This window comes from Xenopus tropicalis, chromosome 1, assembly GCF_000004195.4.
Source record: "Xenopus tropicalis strain Nigerian chromosome 1, UCB_Xtro_10.0, whole genome shotgun sequence".
NCBI classification, from domain to species: domain Eukaryota; kingdom Metazoa; phylum Chordata; class Amphibia; order Anura; family Pipidae; genus Xenopus; species Xenopus tropicalis.
This window is the reverse complement of record NC_030677.2, coordinates 114,280,712-114,300,567: the sequence shown is the minus strand read 5'-3', so window position 1 is coordinate 114,300,567 and position 19,856 is coordinate 114,280,712. Positions and strand designations below refer to the sequence as shown.

At 38.2% G+C, this 19,856-nt stretch overlaps 1 protein-coding gene across 2 annotated transcripts; it reads left to right on the top strand.

The window, feature by feature from the left end:
* Window positions 1–1,201: 1,201 nt before the first annotated feature.
* Window positions 1,202–18,462, top strand: slc25a42 (solute carrier family 25 member 42). Of its 2 annotated transcripts, XM_012965828.3 has the most exons (8): window positions 1,202–1,306; window positions 7,078–7,200; window positions 7,314–7,425; window positions 10,133–10,158; window positions 10,743–10,909; window positions 11,289–11,405; window positions 14,208–14,359; window positions 16,219–18,462. In XM_012965828.3, exons 2-8 carry the CDS (start codon window positions 7,117–7,119, stop codon window positions 16,542–16,544), a joined length of 984 nt encoding a protein of 327 aa, XP_012821282.1. In that variant the 5' UTR covers window positions 1,202–1,306; window positions 7,078–7,116; the 3' UTR covers window positions 16,545–18,462. The 2 variants fall into 2 exon arrangements, with proteins under 2 accessions (XP_012821282.1, NP_001072712.1); NM_001079244.1 differs by lacking the exon at window positions 1,202–1,306 and having other exon boundaries at window positions 7,093–7,200; window positions 16,219–17,718.
* Window positions 18,463–19,856: the final 1,394 nt, after the last annotated feature.

Here is a 19,856-nt window from a genome sequence, read left to right as displayed (position 1 = left end):
GATTGTAAAACGAACATTTTGCGACTTTTTCGTATTTTTTTCGATTTTTTCGTCACCGTTACGACTTTTCGTAAATTGTCGCGACTTTTTTGTAACCATTACGACTTGCGCGAAAAGTCGTGACTTTTTCGTAGCCGTTACGATATGCTCGTATCTTGACGCGACTTTTTCGTATCGAGCGCTCGTAAACTGCGGGCAAAACTTTCAGACTTAGCATGATTTTGGAAGCCTCCCATAGGACTCAATGGCACCCTGCAGCTCCAACCTGGCCCAAGGAAAGTCACGATACTGAAGCTTGAATGAATCCGAATCTATCGTACTCAGCGCGAAAGCTGCAAAAAAGTTGTGAACTTTCGTGCAAGTCGTAACGCTACGAAAAAGTCGCAACATTTTGCGAAACAGTCGTAACGGCTACGAAAAAGTCGCGACAATTTTCCGAAAAATTGCAAAATACTGATCATTACGAAAAAAACGCATTCGCCCAGTTCGTGAATTAGTAAATGTGCCCCTAGGTAACCACAATTGTGGCTGCAATTATGGCAGTGCCTTCAACATAAATATATATCTCCTTGAGGTGAAACCAACACACGGTCTGGAAGCAAGTGTCTTACAGTGACCCCTTCATATCCCTGAAGTTATTTACCCAACAAGACTTTCCAGAAAGCAATGCAGTCTTCAGCATGCTTGTGAATTGATCCATTTCAAGCTGTAAACGATATGTATGACCGACAGGGTCTTTAAGTTTCACTTAGAGGTGGATGAGAACCGAATGCCATCTGCACTTCCAAAAGTTATAACTAATTGTCTCCCACTATTTGGTGAGCATTGAAAACGTCAGTGTTTTTATTTGCAGTATTTAAAACTGATAACGTCCTAACAAATCAGATTGGTGAAAGACCAGCGGTGTAATTACAAACTGTGCGCAGTCGTACATAAGGTTACAGAAACTGCTGTCCTTCCCCCACCTGTTACCTTTCCCCCTGTTACCGACACCACTTTCCACCCAACCCCCTCAAAACAGCCAGGCAGCCACATGGGACAGCGTGATCCGCCTCTTTTCTTTGGCTGGCCCTTGTCAATGTCAGTCAGCGAGAACATTCCAGCCCTAGGCTAGCAGGGGCCACGCCAACGCATTGTCGTTTCTGGTTGGATAAAGTAAAAGTCACTCATCAAATACCAACCAATACATGATGGCGAGCTGCCAAGCAACGCTAGGCAGGGTGCTTTGTGGGAGGGAATGTGTTCAGGCGTACGGTGGCCTGGAGTAAAGGCAGTGTGGAGCGGGTAACGGGGCCAGCAAGCAGAGGTGAGTGTGTCACCTTCTGCTCTCTAACTAAGAACAGTCATTTTCTGAGGAAGTGTTAGTGACTATGTCTTCTGTCTCCGAGTTTGCTTCTGACAACTGCTTAGAATTATGCACACGCATTTTGTATACAAGGCTTTCTCTCTTGACAGCTGCCTTAGGTGAAGGAATGTTATCTACCTCATGTAAAGCAACCAGCCCTGCTGCTGTTAGAATTGGCAGAACTCGGTTTCAGCCAATTGAGTTAAGATTGCCCGTGTATATGTGCTCTCTCTGTGGGGACTTGCCAGTTGACATTTTCCTGCCTGTGCAAATTTGTGGGTACTATGCAATGGGGAATAGCATTTCCTGTGTAGGGGTCTGTACCTTCATGAATGTATTGCAATTTTGGATAACTGCCAAGCTGGGCATTACTTTTTCATGGTAAGAATAATTTGTCTTCAGAGTCACTTTTTGTTTGTATGGATTAGATTTTGCTCTGCCAGAGAAAGCAAAATCTTCTTCTTCAGTGACACTAAATATCAGTGCAAGAATAATACATCCTTGGCGGATTATAGGAATTATACAACACGGTATAGTACTAGCGGTATGGCAGCTCCATTTAATAGAAATGTGGAGATCAATTAGGCTGTAAATGCAATATAACCTGTAACGCTTCTTTTATAAAAAACATAGACTGGAAGGTAATTCTGTGTACAAATATAATATATTTCAATTTCCTGTGTCATCTGTTCATAGGGCTGTGATATTATTATAAATGATATCTGATAAAAGAATGACCAAGGCAAAGTACAGTAATATCAGTGCATCAGATGTGTGCTTTCCAGTTGCTGTTATAGGCTAAAGATTTTCTGCAAAACAGAGTAGATGTTTAGCCAGTTGCACGTCACACTTAATACCAGGGATCCCCAACCTTTTTTTTTACCTGTGAGCAACATTTCAATGAAAAAAGGGTGGGGAGTAACACAAGCACAAAATCTTTCCAAGTAGGTGACCAATAAGGACTTAGATTGGTCAATTAGTAGCCCAATGTGGACTGGCAGACTACTAGAGGTACTGTTTAGCAGTACAGAGGGCCTTTATGCCTCCGAAACATGCCTCCAAATAAGAAATTAAAAAATGGGCACCAACTTTGAGGCCACTGGCAGCAACATCAAAGGGGTTGGGGAGCAACATGTTGCTCAGGAGCCACTGGTTGGGGATCACTGCCTAATACGTTAATTAAAATGCATGTAGGTATTGCATGAATTAGGTCTACTTTCACAACTAAACTTTAGCAATGACTTATAATTAAAAAGGCCTTATTGATTATCATAGTGCTATTCATTTTCATAATCATTTGAGGGACAGCTGATTTTAGCTGGAAAAGGACAGAGCTCATTGGTTGCTGATGGGCATCTTTCAAGCCTTCTTTTCACTTCTGACGTCTTTTTTTCTGGCTGCCTGAAAAGGACAGGGTGGGGCACTGGTAAACAGTGTATTTGGAATGCTCACAATGGTTTTAAAGGCTCATTAAGCCTTCTTAGTAAAATGTGAATTTGTGCTTATTGGCAGGTTTTGGTCCCAGGCAAGGTATCCAATTCAGCTTTTTTTCTTCTAAATTGAGCTTTTTCCTCTGCTGTGCATGTGTACAATATGTCTGTTCCTTGCTGTTCTCTGCACTGCTGGTTCTGACTTCATATACTGAAATCATGTAATCGACTAGATAGGTCCTCTGCGCCCAGCCTTCCAGACCTTCCATGCATCAAACCCCCAGCAATAGAGCTGCACTCTCAGTCCAGTCGAAAATATATATAGGGGGAGCACGAGACAAAATGCAAAATTGCTGCAAAAAAAGTGCTTTTATTTTTATGCCATACACAACATGTTTCGGGCCCCTTTCATGCCACACTTGATAAGGGCACAAAAGGAGCCCGAAACATGTCATGTATGGCATAAAAATAAAAGCACTTTTTTGCAGCAATTTAGCATTTTGTCTCGTGCTCCCCCTATATATATTTTTCGATTCAAAATCATGTAATAACCTGCTGTCCTCCAGTACAATTCCAACATTTCATGGTACACATGATTCTTTACGTGTTTCTTAATCACAGGAAATTAAGGTTGTGGGCAATTGGTTTGGATATATTGGTATCTTTAGTCAGAACTAGCAGTGCAAGGGACAGACAGATATTGCTTTCAATTAGGGATGCACCAAATCCAGGATTCGGTTCAGGTTTCTGCCTTTTTTTTATCAGGATTTAGATCTGGCAGAATCCAAGTGCCTGGCCAAACCAAATCCGAATCCGTAAAATCACGTGACTTCTATTTAACTTCAGTAGACTAATTTGCATATGCAAGGATTCAGTTCGTCATTTGGCCAAATCTTTTATGACTGACTCAATGACTGACTCAATGGCACCAGGTACAGGCACATCATGCAGCTTTTAGGAGTGTAGGGGTGGATTCTTGGCCTGTGCGGGGATCTGCCCCGTTTGGCATTATTTCTGTTTTCTGACTTTCAGGTCTGAATCAGGCAGCTGGCAGACAGACACTGTTTTCAATTGCAGTTACATTTAACAAACCCATTTTACACCCCTGATTCATGAATACCTGTACAGGTATGGGATCTGTTATCCAGAATGCTCAGGACCTGGGGTCTTCCGGATAAGGGGTCTTTATGTAATTTGGATCCCCATGCTTTAAGGCTGAGGCGTTTTTACGCTGCATATTTTCTAATTTTCTCAGTGGCTGAAAAACGCACAATATCATCATCCATAGAAATAACTTGAAAAGACTCGAAGCAAACCACACAAAGCGTAAATACGCTAGAAAACGCCTTAGCACGGATTTTTCAAGCGTAGGCCGAAATACGCCAGTATTTGCAAAGCAAGCTATTCCTATGTATGCACAAAGGCAGCTGCCAGACCTAGCGGAAATACATGGCGTTTTTTGCTATTTCGCACTATTAGCACCATGGAAATGGGATTTGCTACGTCACTAGTACTAGGCTGAAAAACGCCATAGTCAGGGGCTGTGTGGCTTGTGCAGCGTTTTTAGGCTGAGAAAAAACGCAGAGTAAAAACGCCACGTGTGGCATCAGCCTAAGTTTGCTAAAAAAAAATAATTTAAACATTAAATAAACCCAATAGCATTGTTTAGCCTCCAGTAAGGCTTAATTATATCCTGGTTTGGATCAACTTGTTGGATACTGTTGTATTATCACAGAGAAAAAGGAAATAATTTCTAAAAATTCTAAATATTTGTTTAAAATGGATTCTATGGGAGATGGCCTTTCCGTAATTTGGGACAGATCCCATACCTGTATTAGGAAGTTTCTTAGAGTAAAGCTGGCCATACACGTGGCGATCTCACGATGTTTCGTACGACCGTCGGTCGCACGAAACATCGTCAGATCCGCCACACACCATTCAGGGCTGAATCGGCAGGTAAGGAGGTAGAAACAATAGGATTTCTACCTCCTTCTGCCGATTCAGCTCTGAAGGGAGAATTTTGGTCAGGCGCCTTCTATGGCGCCCGATCAAAATTTTCTAACCTGGCCGATCGGCGAGTCGACCGATATCAGCAGCTTCCTGCGATATCGGTCGGCTCGCTGACATGCCATACACGCACCGATTATCGTACGAAACGAGGTTTCGTACGATAATATCGGTGCGTGTATGGCCACCTTTACCCTTTTATTGTTTAAAAAACAAAAACGTTTTTCTGTTTCTGCTCCCCTTTACATCATACCTGCACAGTGTTCATCATTGACAGGGACATACCAGTATTACTTTAAAATGTTAGGCTACAGGCCAGTATGTTTTTATTTTAATTAAAGTTATAGCTTTGTTATATAAAGTATTGGTTATAATTGTTTACTCTATAAACAATGTTTATAATCTTATAAACCTTTATTTCTTTTTAACCTGACTCACTGGAGTTTGTTAAATGTTAACCTTGCGATATGTTATAGTATTTACATTAGTCAACAAAGAGCTTCCTATAAGATAAGGGTAGTTTACACATTTTTAGACAAAGAAATACATATATATTGCAACACCACTATGTAAATAAGAAAAATTACTGAATCAGAAATTCTTACATTACATGGCCTAATCATTTACTACCAGAACAGTGATTTAGTTTTATGATTAATCACAGTCACAAAAAAACAGAAGGAAATCTTGTTACTCGGTGAGTTTTTCTGTAGGTCAGTCCTTCTTTTACAAATCACAACTACATTCTGTAACTTGGATCTATTTTGTTGGATGGAGGGGGGTGCAGCTTCACAATTTTCCCTAGTTACACCACTGCAATTAGGAGCACATACATTTGACCTTGTCTTGCCATAATAGCATACAGCCTCCTGACGTGGCTTGTAGTTGTGGATATGGAACTGCTTACCACGTCTTTGTAGCATGGGTTCCTTGGTAGGACTGAGCTGTCTGTTCTGCCATATGAACGGCAGAGGGTATATGTTATTTAGTCCAAGTAACACTGATGGAGGTGCAAACATTATTCCTAAATGCAAAGCTGTTTAAGCTGTTGTAGAAGTGCGTTGGTTTGGGTGTGGATTAAAAAATAGAATTTGGGTAAGTGTTGGTAAGCAGGTAAGGGTCAGGTGCGGGTTGAATATTGACCTTCCCAAAACTATTGGACTCTTTATAGAAACTGGTCCATAGACTTATGTCAAAGCTCAGTAGAAAAGAAAGCAAGTGCAAATATTGTAGGTACAATAGGAAAAAACAAATAAAACAATTTTCTTGCCATTTATTATGCATCAAAACTGCTCATAGTGCGAAAGTAAAAATACGCCATCTAAAAGCTGTTGAGGTCATGTCGAAGTCATCAATGGCAGGTGGCAAATCAGGTGTCAAGATTAGGCAACTTTTTTCAGTTGGCTAATCTTTCTTTGCTTGGTGGTTTTAGGGGTTTTTCAACGCTTTCATTTGTGTAACAACAATAAAAAAAAATTGAGGTTTTTTGCAATTTTTTTTTTTTTAAAGTCATTTTAATAAATCATTAGGCATTTGTGGTTTTAGAGAAAATCAGTTTTTTTATGGTTTTAAAAACTTCTAAAACCATGTAAATGAGAATGTTGATAAATGGGTCTCTAGCATTATTGTCTTTTCACTTTAGTAGCAGTACTTTTTTACCAAGGGGTTATATGCTTTATTGTTTAATATTCTCTCATGGCCCATGCTTTATAGCATTATTGTTTAATTATTTGTTACAGAAAATATTAAACATACTTATTACATTTATTGTTGCAAGGGTAAGGCTGCAAAAATAACTCCTAAGGCTGTGTGATTAACTTCTTTGGGACACGGTGACAAGTGAGGAAGTGCTACAACTCCTTGTTCACTTGCTATTTTAAGATGTTAAAGTCCACTTAAAATATTTATCACAGAGGTTCAAATTGCACCTCAGAAATTGGCAAAGAAAAACAAGGTTAAATATCATTTATTAAACTTGGTATTTAGTGAGAATTTTTTTTTTTATAAATGCTGGAATTAAATCACACACTGCACTACTATTTACTTTTAAACCCTAACCTAATAGCTACATTGTAGTTCTGATCTTTGTAACCATGTGCGAACCATGATATTTGACACTAGTAAAAATAAATCACTGTTGCTGCCAAACAACTACGGAATAGGACTGTGGTTTAGGTTCCTTCCATTTAGCCCAGGGCTATAAAATGATATGAGTAAACACTATATGACACTCGTGATGTACCTTCTATGTTTATACTCTTTTCTCTTTAAAATTTTGTATTTTTGTTTTGTTAGGTGTAAACTTTTTACCTCAGTTGGGTGAAGAAGTGTGGTATGGAGAATGGTATTAAGGAAAGTCAAGTGGGTCTGAACAAGAATGGCACCCATGCTATCTTACCCTCACCTGTGGTGTCCGAAGTAAGAGAAAACTGTAGTAGTCTACATACCAGTTATTTCCGAATTTTTGTGCATATTGCCCTCTGTGATGTGCTGCATGAATAATTTATTTAAATGTTTTTATTTTATTGAAGGGGCATAAAAATCACAAAAGTATCCTCAACTCTCTGATGTCTGGGGCTCTTGCTGGAGCTGTAGCTAAAACAGCTGTTGCTCCACTGGACAGAACCAAAATCATATTCCAAGGTAAGAAGAAAATCCATTTTTTGCTGTGCCAACATCAAGTTGCAGTGCTCTTTTGAGTGTTTACTTTGGAAAACCCTATGCTCTTCTGAATTGTTTACATTCATATGCAAAGGCAAAATCCTTTGACTGCAAAAACAAACATAGCACCAGCATCATCAATCCTGTCTGGTAATAAAGAAACTATTTAAAGGGGCAGTATACCCAATTGTTTAACAAGTTCCGTGATTAGGGCTTGTGTTGAACATAGGGCTTTGTTTTAATCACCAAGAATCTATATTTTTTATATAACTTGGGTTATAAAGGGCATACTGGGATATTGAAGCTAGTTTAGGATTGGTTACTAGGTTACCAGCGCACAGATAAACCCTGCAGCATAATGGAAAACTTCTTATCTGAAAGCCAAAACAGAAACTGCAAAGGGTGAATGGAAAAGGTTGTTTATACAGAGCTCAGTACCTTTAGTTAAGCTAACTCAGCTAATTAATGGTAAGTTAACATTAACAAGCAGGAAGTACAAGAATTACAGAACCAATATGGCTTCCTTGTAGTTCAGTATAAATAGTCCATAAAACAACAATACAGGTATATATTAACATGTTAACAGTAAGAGCCATGTGACTTATTTAAACATAATCCAAAACTTTCAGATAAATTAGATGTTAATTGGTTTTAGCACCTTCAGTGCAGGTACTCAACCCTTTGTGTATATGTAGTACAGGTATGGGACCCGTTATCCAGAATGCTCGGGCGTGGGAATTTCCTGACCAGGGGTCTTCCAGTAATTTGAATCTCCATAACTTAAGGCTACTAAAAATCATTAAAATATTGAATAAACCCAATAGGCTTGTTTTGCCTTCAATAAGGATTAATAACATCTTAGTTGGGATCAAGTACAAGGTTCAGTTTTATTATTACAGAGAAAAAGGAAATCATTTTTTAAAATTAGAATTATTTGGTTATAATGGAGTCTATGGGATATGGCCTTTCCGTAATTCGGAACTTTCTGGATAACGGGTTTCCAGATAATGGATCCCATACCTTTTTTGTAACCAGACAGGCTCAATAACAAATTAAGACCTAGAATGTTGTACTAAAGCCAAATGTCACTGAGTTTAAACCTTCAGTTTATTCAGTGCACTTTGTAGCATGCAATAGCATACTATGTGGCAATGTTCTGACGCAGCAGGACATTAAAATTTTATAGAACAGGCAGTGCATTACATTACTTACAAATGAATACACCTCCCAGTGAAAAGTTCTTATTGGGGCTGGCCCTGTATGGCAAGGATAAGTTCACCTTTCACTTAATGTATACTGGTTTTTCTCCTGTCTTAATTACTTAGTCTTAACCTTTCTTAATTGACTTCAGAGGTTATGGCGTTTAAAGTTATGTTCTATAAACCTAGGGGGTAATGTAATAAATGGCCTTATATTTGCTACTTGTCATCTGCGGTTCCTGAACTCTTTTCTAAACAGAGCAACATCCGTTCTCTTCTTAACGTTTCCCTGTCTTTACAGTTAGAAAAGTGAGTAGCAGGTGGCGCTGTTACAAAACCCTTATTTAAAAACCGCTTAAAGGAACAGTAACGCCAAAAAATGAAAGTGTATAAAAGTAACTAAAATATAATGTGCTGCTGCCCTGCACTGGTAAAAGTCTACTATAAATCTACTATAATTTATATAAATAAGCTGCTATGTAGCCATGGAGGCAGCCATTCAAAGGAGAAAAGGCACAAGCACATAGCAGATAAGTTCTGTAGAATACAATAGTGTTTTATCTGTTATCTGCTATGTTACATAGTTACATAGGGTTGAAAAAAGACCATTGTCCATCAAGTTCAACCCATCCGAGTAAACCCAGCACACAACCTATACTAACCAATCTATACACTCACATACATAAACTATATATATACAACCAGTAATACTAACTGTAGATATTAGTATCACAATAGCCTTGGATATTCTGCTTGTTCAAAAACTCATCCAGGCCCCTCTTAAAGTCATTAACAGAGTCTGCCATTACCACATCACTAGGAAGGGCATTCCACAGCCTCACTGCCCTCACCGTGAAAAACCACCTACGCTGCTTCAAATGGAAGCTCTGTTCCTCTAATCTATAGGGGTGACCTCTGGTGCACTGATTGTTTTTATGGGAAAAAAGAACATCCCCCAACTGCCTATAATCCCCTCTAATGTACTTGTACAGAGTAATCATGTCCCCTCGCAAGCGCCTCTTTTCCAGAGAAAACAACCCCAACCTCGACAGTCTAACCTCATAGCTTAAATCTTCCAACCTGTGCCTTTTCTCCTTTTTTCCAGCTTGAATGGCTGCCCCCGTGGCTACACAGCAGCTTATTATATAAATTATAGTAGTGTTACTGTAGCAAACACACCAGTTTTATCAGTGCAGGGCAACAGTGCATTATATTTTTATTACTTTAAAGCTCTTTCATTTTTTGGTGTTACTGTTCCTTTAATAGCCTTGAAAATAAATGTTACCTTGCAGAAGTACTTGGAGCAAGTTTATATTTATTTTACTCTTAAATTATGTGCTTGGTATCCCATTTTACTTCACTGTCCAAGTAGCTTTGGGTAATATTTTTATTAAGAACAATTTATTTTTTTTTGTTGGTAAAAATTGTTTGCATTGTCTTCATATGCTGCATATTGTATTCTCAGTCTTTGCATATCCATCTTTTTTCAGTGTCTTCAAACAGATTTTCTGCTAAGGTAAGATTGAGTAAAATGACAAAAAGTGATTTGGGTCTATTTTTAAATATGCCACATACAATCAAATAATATACAATAAATATTTCTTGTCACACTGTACAATTTAATACCCAAACATTGCTATACTGAGACTGCATTTCAAATATATCTGTATTTTTCATTTTAATGTTTCATTTCAACTGGCTGTCTCATAGAACCCCATGGGAAAACCGTTGCCCTTGTATAACTGATACTTCCATATAACTCCATAGTGTTTATTACATTGCACTGTCCAATAACGTCCAGTCATTTTTAAAGTAACTAGGGATACACTTAATCCAGCATAGTATTCAGTTGAATTCCAGAATTTTACAGGATTTTAATTAATCGGATCATTAGTGTATGACTCAACTGAATCCAGTCTTAAGTTGACACTTCAACACAACAATATTTAAGGTGATTCATTTTTTTGGATTCAAAAATGAAATATGCAAATTAGGCTTCAGATTTTGTTTGGTATGTGACCAAATCTTTTGTGTAGGATTTGACTCCAGATTTCAGTGCTTCCTTGTTCTAAACTATCTTTTGTACTTTCCCTTTAACAGGAAGCCTACAGACTAATTTACCGTACTTATTTAAATGAAGGTTTCCTAAGTTTATGGAGAGGTAACTCTGCCACAATGGTGCGTGTGATTCCCTATGCAGCCATACAGTTTTGTGCTCATGAACAATACAAGAAACTGCTTGGCAGTTATTATGGCTTCCAGGGAAGGTATGTATACAGACCAAATTGTGCCCAAACATTTTTTTCATTTGTCAAGAACTAAACTATCTAGTACCCTGACTTTCTCTTGAGAAATCATGTGTCTGGGTTAATCAGAATCTTTCCAGTTGGTGCAAATGGTGACGCTAATTGGTGAAGAGAGGCGGTAGTTTATTATCTCTAGTAACTCGTCTAACTAATTGTAGGATAGTAAGTTGCCTTTGTTCATGAGAAAAAAGGTGTATATAAAAGTGTATGAAGCCCCTTTAATCTAGATATGTGTATCTTCAACATAAATAGTAAATATCTCTGTGGTTTGTGTGCATTCTCACCGATTGATCTGTAGCTGTTTAACAAAGCACTTTTTTCTTTTTCTTTGTCCCACCAGTGCTTTGACACCCATTCCTCGACTTCTTGCAGGAGCTTTAGCTGGTACAACAGCTACTATAATAACCTATCCCTTGGATCTGGTGCGTGCACGCATGGCAGTTACTCCAAAGGAAATGTAAGTTAATTATGCATCAGTTTGTTTGCCTATCTTTCTGTCTTTACAGCTTGTCCATAAAAAGACTAAACACCTAATAATAATATAGTAATTTAGTTTGAAAAAAGACATATGTCTATCGAGTTCAACCTTCTTGTCAAAATGACACTTGCCTAACTGCTGATTAATCCAGAGCAGGGATCCCCAACTTTTTTTTACCCGTGAGCAGCATTTCAATGAAAAAAAAGCTGGGGAGCAATACAAGCACAAAAACTTTCCCAGCAGTTGACCAATAAAGAATCAGATTGGTAAATTAGTAGCCCAATGTGGACTGGCAGACTACTAGAGGCTCTGTTTTGGCCTTTATGCCTCCAAGTCAGAAATGCAAAAATGGGCACTAACTTTGAGGCCACTGGGAGCAGCATCAAAGGGGTTGGTGAGCAACATGTAGCTCACAAGCTACTGGTTGGGGATCACTGATCCAGAAGTAGCTGAAAAAATCAGGCTAGTTCCTGGATCAGCTTTGTGCTAAGAGGCCCTTGGTAAAAAGCCATCCAGCCCATTCTTGAAGCTGTCTTATGTAAAGTCAGCTTATCCACCCTAAAGCTCCTCTAGTGGCAAGATGACAAGTTGACCTTTTTCTTTATTTGGGGTTTCAAAAATAGGGTTTTTTTTTAAATAAAAGTACATTTTACACTGCACAAAACAAAGTTCAAGTTAAGTGTTACTTATTAGATGAGGTAATGGCTAACCTTTCACAATACTAGGGCAATATACAGGTATAGGACCTGTTATGCAGAATGCTCGGGACCTGGGGTTTCCTGGATAAGGGATTTTTCCTTAATATTGAATAATTCTAATAGTATTGTTTTGCCTACAATAAGGATTAATTATATCTTAGTAGGGATCAAGTGCAAGGTACTGTTTTATAATTACAGAGAAAAAGGAAAACATTAGAATTATTTGCTTTTAATGGAGTCTATGGGAGATTGGCTTTCCATATCTGGGAACTTTCTGGATAATGGGTTTCCAGATAACTGATCCCATACCTGTACTGCCTGGAAGGAAATATTGTTTAAAGTTATAATTGAAAACTCTGAAGCAGGTATGTTTTATCTTCCTGCAAAACTTAGCCCATCCTTATAAGCATAGTTAGAACCTGGATGCCTAGAATGTGTCAAATTGTGTGAATAGCTGGTACTGTGCCCTACAGCCCCTCCCTATACCCAAAATATTGTAAAGCATGATTTTTTTTACACAGTGAGTAGCATTAGAGAAGCTTATGGGCCTAAGGGTCTACACTGCTGTCTTAATTGTGGGACCCATGACTACTTCTTTGGCACTTTATCTTTTTTAGGTCCCTCCTTTTGGACTGATGAGTTAGAACTCTTTGGGTATAACTGCTTGTACTTGTTCTTTGGTTTCTGGGTAATCCACAAAATAGGCTGTCATGCATGCTGGTTTGACATGTTCTTTAATTTCTAAACATTGTTGTTCACACTATAGAACTACACCAACATTGTGTCGCTGTATGTAGCAGGTTTGTCTTAGAGTAGTCCTGATCAGTTACTTGCATGGTCCTGATCTTTTCCTGTCTCTTGTTCTACTCTACCTGTGTCTGCCCTATTCTATGCTGCCTGTGTGTGCCATACTCTGCCCTAATGTGTTTAATGTACTGGGGCTTTCTGTGCTATTCATTGGGAAGAAGGAGGAGGCATATGGATTTAAGGGTATGTCTTAATATGACTTAATATATGATATAATAATTTTTTAAAGGAGAAGGAAAGGTAAAAACTAAGTAAGCTTTATCAGTAAATACAGCCATAAGCACTCACAGAAATGCTGCAAAAGATTTGTTGTCTCTGTTTTCCTGTGCCAGACACGCAGCTCCCTCCTCTCTCCCCTCTCCTCTCTCCTGTTCCTCCTGTTTGTTTTTCCTATGAGGCTTCTGATCATCTGAACGGGAGAAATATGGGGAGACTTAAGGGCACTATTGAGAGAACTGAAGGTATGCCTGCAGCTTGAGATGAACTCTTTATTATCCTTTCCTTCTCCTTTTAATGAATTAGCGATGGGTGATATCACTGCAGTGAGCAGTAAAACTGGCAGTGCTAAACACTGGCTCCATTAGTGGCCCTCCACCACATAAGCCAGAAAAATTTCCGCTCTGAAAGAAGTTGGACTTAAGTTGTTCACTTAATGGCACCTCCCATATCCATCCTATTTGTTAATGTTTCCCCTCCCATCTCTGGCATTACCATAGTGGGTGGGTCAGGTATGGTTATAGGTACTGAAAATAATAAGACCTCTCAAGCCAAGTCAGGTGCAGGTTGGAAATGGATGATGGTCACTAGCATCTTTTCCCTGTCTGAATTCTGTTCTGCATCACTTCTTTAAACTTTGGATTGATTAATGAACTGTGGCTTCTATTTCACAGTGACGCTAGGTATCTCCCTTATCGTACGAATGCTATTATGTTATAAAAATGATTTGCTAAATAAATAGACCAGGTAAGTATGTATAGACCAGCTATTGCATTTTGAAAGTATTTTTAGGGTATAAGATGAGACTTGATAATGGTGAATTTCACTTGCTAGGAAAGTACTGGTGGCTGAAAAAGAGGGGGGTGTTAAACTAATACATATTGGTAGAATGTGAATCGATTAATTGCCATTTTTAAATTCTCACAGGATTATTCCTAACATATAACTAAAATATGTGTTGTGGTTTTGAATGGGAAGTTATTCTTGTTCAGAGTTGAAGAACTCTTAACTTAATGGAATTAACTGTACTCTCCAATCCTTTCTATTTTTATCATAAAAGGTATAGTAATATCATTCACGTGTTTATGCGAATGTCAAGAGAGGAGGGTCTTAAGTCACTTTACAGAGGATTCACACCTACAGTGCTTGGTGTCATCCCATATGCAGGAATCAGCTTTTTCACATATGAAACGCTAAAAAAGCTACATGCAGGTGAGTAAACCCCTAAAATCAGACTGTAAAGTTTTTTAAAAAGCTTTGGTCTAATGGGACTACCATTGCCATACATTAGCTGCTTTCCCTTCTTCAGCTCACCTTGGTGCAAGAAATATAAATAATACATAAAGTGCTGCAAAGGAAGGTCTAGGCAAGTAAAACATATTTTATTATCTTTGTGACAGTCAGAATACAACTAAAATAATTTTGGACGTTTCCATTGCTGTAACTTTTTTTTTACACATTTGTGATGCGTAAATAATCCCCTTTAGAAATCTATTTCCACTGTAAATAGCAAAAAAAAAAAAAAACTACACTCACTTTTATCTGATTCATTAAAAATTTTACTGCTTCATTATACATTTCTCACAAGGACTGTGTTACCTGCAACTTGTTTTCCAGTAGAAGTTTTAACCTTGGAAAGCAAGTTGCATGTAATAGTTAATCTCTGTATAAAATGTATGGTGAAACCTCAATTTTACCCAGATTTTACATTACATTTTTCCGTGATGCTGTTTATAATGCATAATACGTTTCCTTGACTTTACATTTTCACAGATATTACACCATTTTTTTCTGGTCCCCTGAAAAAGTAATAAAGTGATAGAATTCATACATAATCATATGAAAATGAGCGTAGGACTGGCCAGACCAGGCATGATGTTAATGTAGTTGGCAAGGTTTCATATATTGACTAACAGTCCCTGTTTTGTTTAAAGGGGAGGCATTTTTTTGTCTCATGCCAAAAGTATTGTTATCAAGTTTATAATTGGGTGTGTCTATCAAGTTTTGTAGAGGATTTTCACTGCTATTTTGTAATAGCATGAACAGGAAGTGAATGTTCCAGGTGTCAGAAATGTTCTGCCAAAAATACTGCTGCCATCTGCACTCACATGGAAAATCACCTTTTAGCATGACATTGTACTGAATCATGCAGACAAACTAAACAGATTTGTACAGGAACAAACTGTCCTTAAGAGGTTTGATGAAGGCTGACTAGATTCAGTCAAATGTACATACTGTAACATGAAGGCTTCTGTCCATTGTTACTGAATAACACCGTTATGGAAATAGGAAGGGAATGTATATTCTTCATCTAAAACGTGCTTATTATATGTTAATAAAGACATATTGCCACCAAACACAGCATTGTGGTGTTTTTACCAATATATATGTGACTTTCAGCAATATCTGTTAGCCAAATGTACTAGAAGAAAGAATTCAAGTTCATTTAGAGATGAAGGATTCAGGCAGTGAAAATGGTATCAGAAGAACATCCTTTTGTGAAGAACATAAAACAAGTTCAAGAATTCATGCAAACATTAGGCCAGAGAAATTTGGTGGTGCATCTGAGGAAAGTGTAGCCAAAGAGCGATTACTATTTAATGAAATGTATAATGGGCTAGGGTCAGCATAAGTAAGTTGAAGACAATCTTATTAGAAGGAGAACAAAACCTATCCTTAAAATGTTAATATACCTATAATGGTCACCTGTGCTAATTTCATGTTCAGAGGGTTTGCTACTTAGAAGTCTCAATGTATTGGATGCCCTCCATAGAACAACTGTATTGTCACTTTACTGGGCTCTAGAGGCACAGCAGCTTTTTAAACCTGGCATAGTATTTATAGAACCTCAGTGCCACTCTGACCGTATTATCACTTCCTGCACAACTATCATGTTTGAACTAAGATACCTAGCGGGCTTGAAATGTGCCTGTGGTTTGAAGGCAGGCATTGACGAATGCAATGTACTAATCAGCAAAAAAAAAAAACGTTTTAATGCAATTGCTCCCATTTTTATACAATAGTACAACTTTTGAGGCTTAATACTGTAATAAATCCCTGTCCTTTTGCAGAACATAGTGGCAGGACACAGCCATACCCCTTTGAGCGATTGCTATTTGGGGCCTGTGCAGGACTGTTTGGACAGTCCGCTTCATACCCATTGGATGTGGTGAGGAGGCGAATGCAAACTGCGGGAGTGACAGGACATGCATATGGATCAATCATTGGCACAATGCAGGAGATTGTGGCAGAGGAAGGTGTTATCCGTGGTCTCTACAAGGGTCTTAGCATGAACTGGGTGAAAGGACCGGTGGCAGTGGGAATAAGCTTCACCACCTTTGATTTAACACAGATCCTTCTGAAAAAGCTGCAGCGACTGTCTGATATCCAGAGGTAGATGAATGAGGAGAAAGGACTGACCCTCAACCTCTTCCCTTTTGGTGGGGCATCACCACCATTAAAGCAGGAATTAAATCATCGCCAACAAATCGGAGTGGAAAAACATGCCCTCTATAATAAGACACCAAAGTATTTACTAATTACTAAAGTAATTACTAAAGAAAGAATGATAATAGGTGAGGTTTTAGATTAACTCCTTAACAACCACGATGCTGCTCAAATGTAGAGTGTATGACACTCCAGTTTGTAAGTACAGATTACAATGCAACAAAGTCTCCAGTGAAATTTCAAGGTGGTCATCATATGATCCTGAAGTAGTTAATCAGTGGCTTACAAAGGAGCACTCCAAGCTAACAGGTCAATTAAATGTGCCACACACACTATCTGACACCACTGTTTTAACAGAAATGCCAAATCAGAAAAATGTCATTCTAACCTAATGTTTACTACATGAAATTCATTTCGACATAGAAAACCTTGCTATCACTCCTTTCCTCCCAGTGAGACCGTGACATAGTTTTATTCTGCACTTGTTACCTGGGAGATAGCCTGGAACAGCACAAGCCAAACTAACAGCAGTTTTGCTCTGTTAGATTTTTAAGCTACGTCAGCTTTATGCCAATGAGTGAGAAATTTGCAGTCTTTTGCACTTGAAATGCGTGTAATTGCTTTTTGCCTTTAAGAACAAAACAGAACTTCTTGCAGCAGCAGAGTTTTTACAGTGCATTGTTTGGGCACATAACCATGTGTGTAGTAACACTAGTGTATTCATGCATGTGCAGGACATATTGCTGCACACATTACACAAACCTTGCATGTTCTACGGACCTCGCTTACCAATGTTCGTTTAAGGAATATCTTTTTGGTGCATCTGTGGAGGAAGTGTAGAAAAACCAGTAACCCCAAGAGATTACAACATATTATATGTATTTATACATAATCTGTTTGCACTACTAAAAAGTTTGCAGCCTTTTAAAAAAATACTGATATTTTAATTATTAAAGTTAACTATCAAATGTTAGGGCTTTTGGGGCCAAGTCATATAAATATACATTATCCAAACCTCTGCTGAATACAATAGCATTGAAACTGCCAGTTGTTTTTTTTTTTTATCCAGGAGTTAAAAGATGTCTGCCATTAAGGAACAAATAAGCAAAATTGATTACAATAAAAAAAAAAAAAAACCAGAAGCAAAAGAAAAGGAGCAAAGAAAGGCCTTACCCTATGATGTATTTGTTAAAATTGCAGTAAACTATGAGGATGTATTGAAATTTACTATTATAGTTTCTCCCTGCATGCCAAGCAAATCATTTGGGTATCAATTACAAAAGGACTAGGCAGTAAACCAAAGCAAGCAATCAATAATTAGCAATTGTTAGCAAGCTGCAGCTGCCAGGACAATGAAAGCAAACATCTGATTGGTTGCTATAGGTTACTGCTCAGGTGGAAATTTGCCAAGTGTTGATAAATGTTAAATCATATCTTCTAACTTGTAGTGGGGTTCTCATTGAATTTCACAGTGTGAATTGCACATTGGGAGCACGCCTTGCCTTTACTGTTCTATAGGTGGTGGTTCATAGCACAGCTATGTGCTCACCAATTGCTGCTTATAGTGGTTTATTCAGTAAATTTGATCACTTACAAAAGTGAAAGAACAATGATTCGGGGAGTGGCACACTCACAAATCACTTTAATAAATAGCAAATTATATGTCTTTGCATCATGGGTACACTACTACACTGCATGGTAGACAACTCTGTTGCTGAAATAAGCCAAAAGTATATGCTTTCTGTCCAGTGTTCAGTTGTGTTGCAGTGGCAGCACGTTTAGTAAGTATGTTTATATAATATAAAAATATATTTTAAATATGTGCCAAGAAATTGTATATTTAATAAAGATGAACTCTGTGGTCTGTGCAGTGTCTTTTCTTGTATTTGATTGTTTGCTCATGACAAGAACTGTAATATTTGTGAACCAACAGCACATGGTTGCATGTCTGGAGAAGGATTAAAGGCAATTTCCATGTCCTTTAAAATGGGAAAATGTACAGCATATCGCTCCAACATCAGAGTGTATATCAGGGAACATTCCCTCTCATTTTAATTTGGCAATGTGTGGTCCATACAAGTACTAAATTAAGTGTTTTACACAGGTTTCTGTGTGCACAGCCACATCTTGTGAGTACTGGCCTCAAAATGTGTGTTTTTGCACAAAAGTGCATACTGCATCATCGTGCATTAGGAGGACACCTGTATTTTGTTATTGGCTATTAAGCACTAGTAAATATAACCTTTTGCTAATAAGAGCAAATGTAAATCCCCTCAACATCAGTGATTGTCAGTTTGTGAGATTATAGGGTTTCTATTATGTTTAAGACCACAAGATGGTGCTGTTGTAGTGCTATCACTTTATTTTTAAACCACCACAAAATAACTAGAGGCAAATATAAGGTAGTGATGAGTAAATTATATTTCAAGCATTGTTCAGCCTCCTACTAATATATTGCTACTCTAATTTGCCTAAAGCACAACAGGGAGTGGAAGTGAATCTAGTAGAGACTGACACAAAACCACATGCAGTACTCTATTCCCCACATCATTCTATATGTATTCTAGAATCAACATTATATTGGCAGACCCTCAAACATCATTGTTAGTGTCAAAAGCATTGATTGGTACACAATACTGGTCAGACCATGCCCCCATAGGATTAGATATAGATCCAACTTCTAAAAACCAACCTAACTCCTTAGAGACTAAACAACTTGTCACAAGCACAAACAGAATCCAGATATACTATGTAAACATTAATACACACATACTTTCAGAACAACTATAGTCTTGCATAAGGAGGTACAGAGGGAATTCCAAGCGCGCGTGCAGTGTGCGTGATGTCACTTCTACAAAGCCTGAGACCCCCTACGCCCCTTACCCCCCAGCTCTGTGGCCAGATTTCCTATGGCTGGGGGCATTATTTTTTTAATAAAAAAAATATAGGCACCCGAGGGCCACTCCCTAAAACATGCTGCCCTATTCACTGGCCCTAGGGTGCCTTATAAAAACACCCATGCAGCTTTGTACCTATGTAGCATTACAAGCTGATTATGTCAGATGGAAATCACTCCACATATACTGGCTAGACAGAATAGTCTCTGTCTAAATGAATGCCTTGCCAAAAATACTATATTTATTTTGGTCAATACAAATCAACCTTCCCTACCAGTATATTAGGATACTACAAACAGATGAATGCCTTTAGCTGGGCAGGTAAGAGACAGACAATTGCAGCAGCCATTATCCAATGGGGGTTT

Coding starts and splice junctions, on each gene's coding strand:
- slc25a42 (XM_012965828.3), top strand. CDS start 7,117: ATGGAGAATGGTATTAAGGAAAGTCAAGTGGGTCTGAACAAGAATGGC. Junction 11,406..14,207: donor GCAGTTACTCCAAAGGAAAT/GTAAGTTAATTA, acceptor TTATCATAAAAG/GTATAGTAATATCATTCACG. Junction 14,360..16,218: donor GCTAAAAAAGCTACATGCAG/GTGAGTAAACCC, acceptor GTCCTTTTGCAG/AACATAGTGGCAGGACACAG.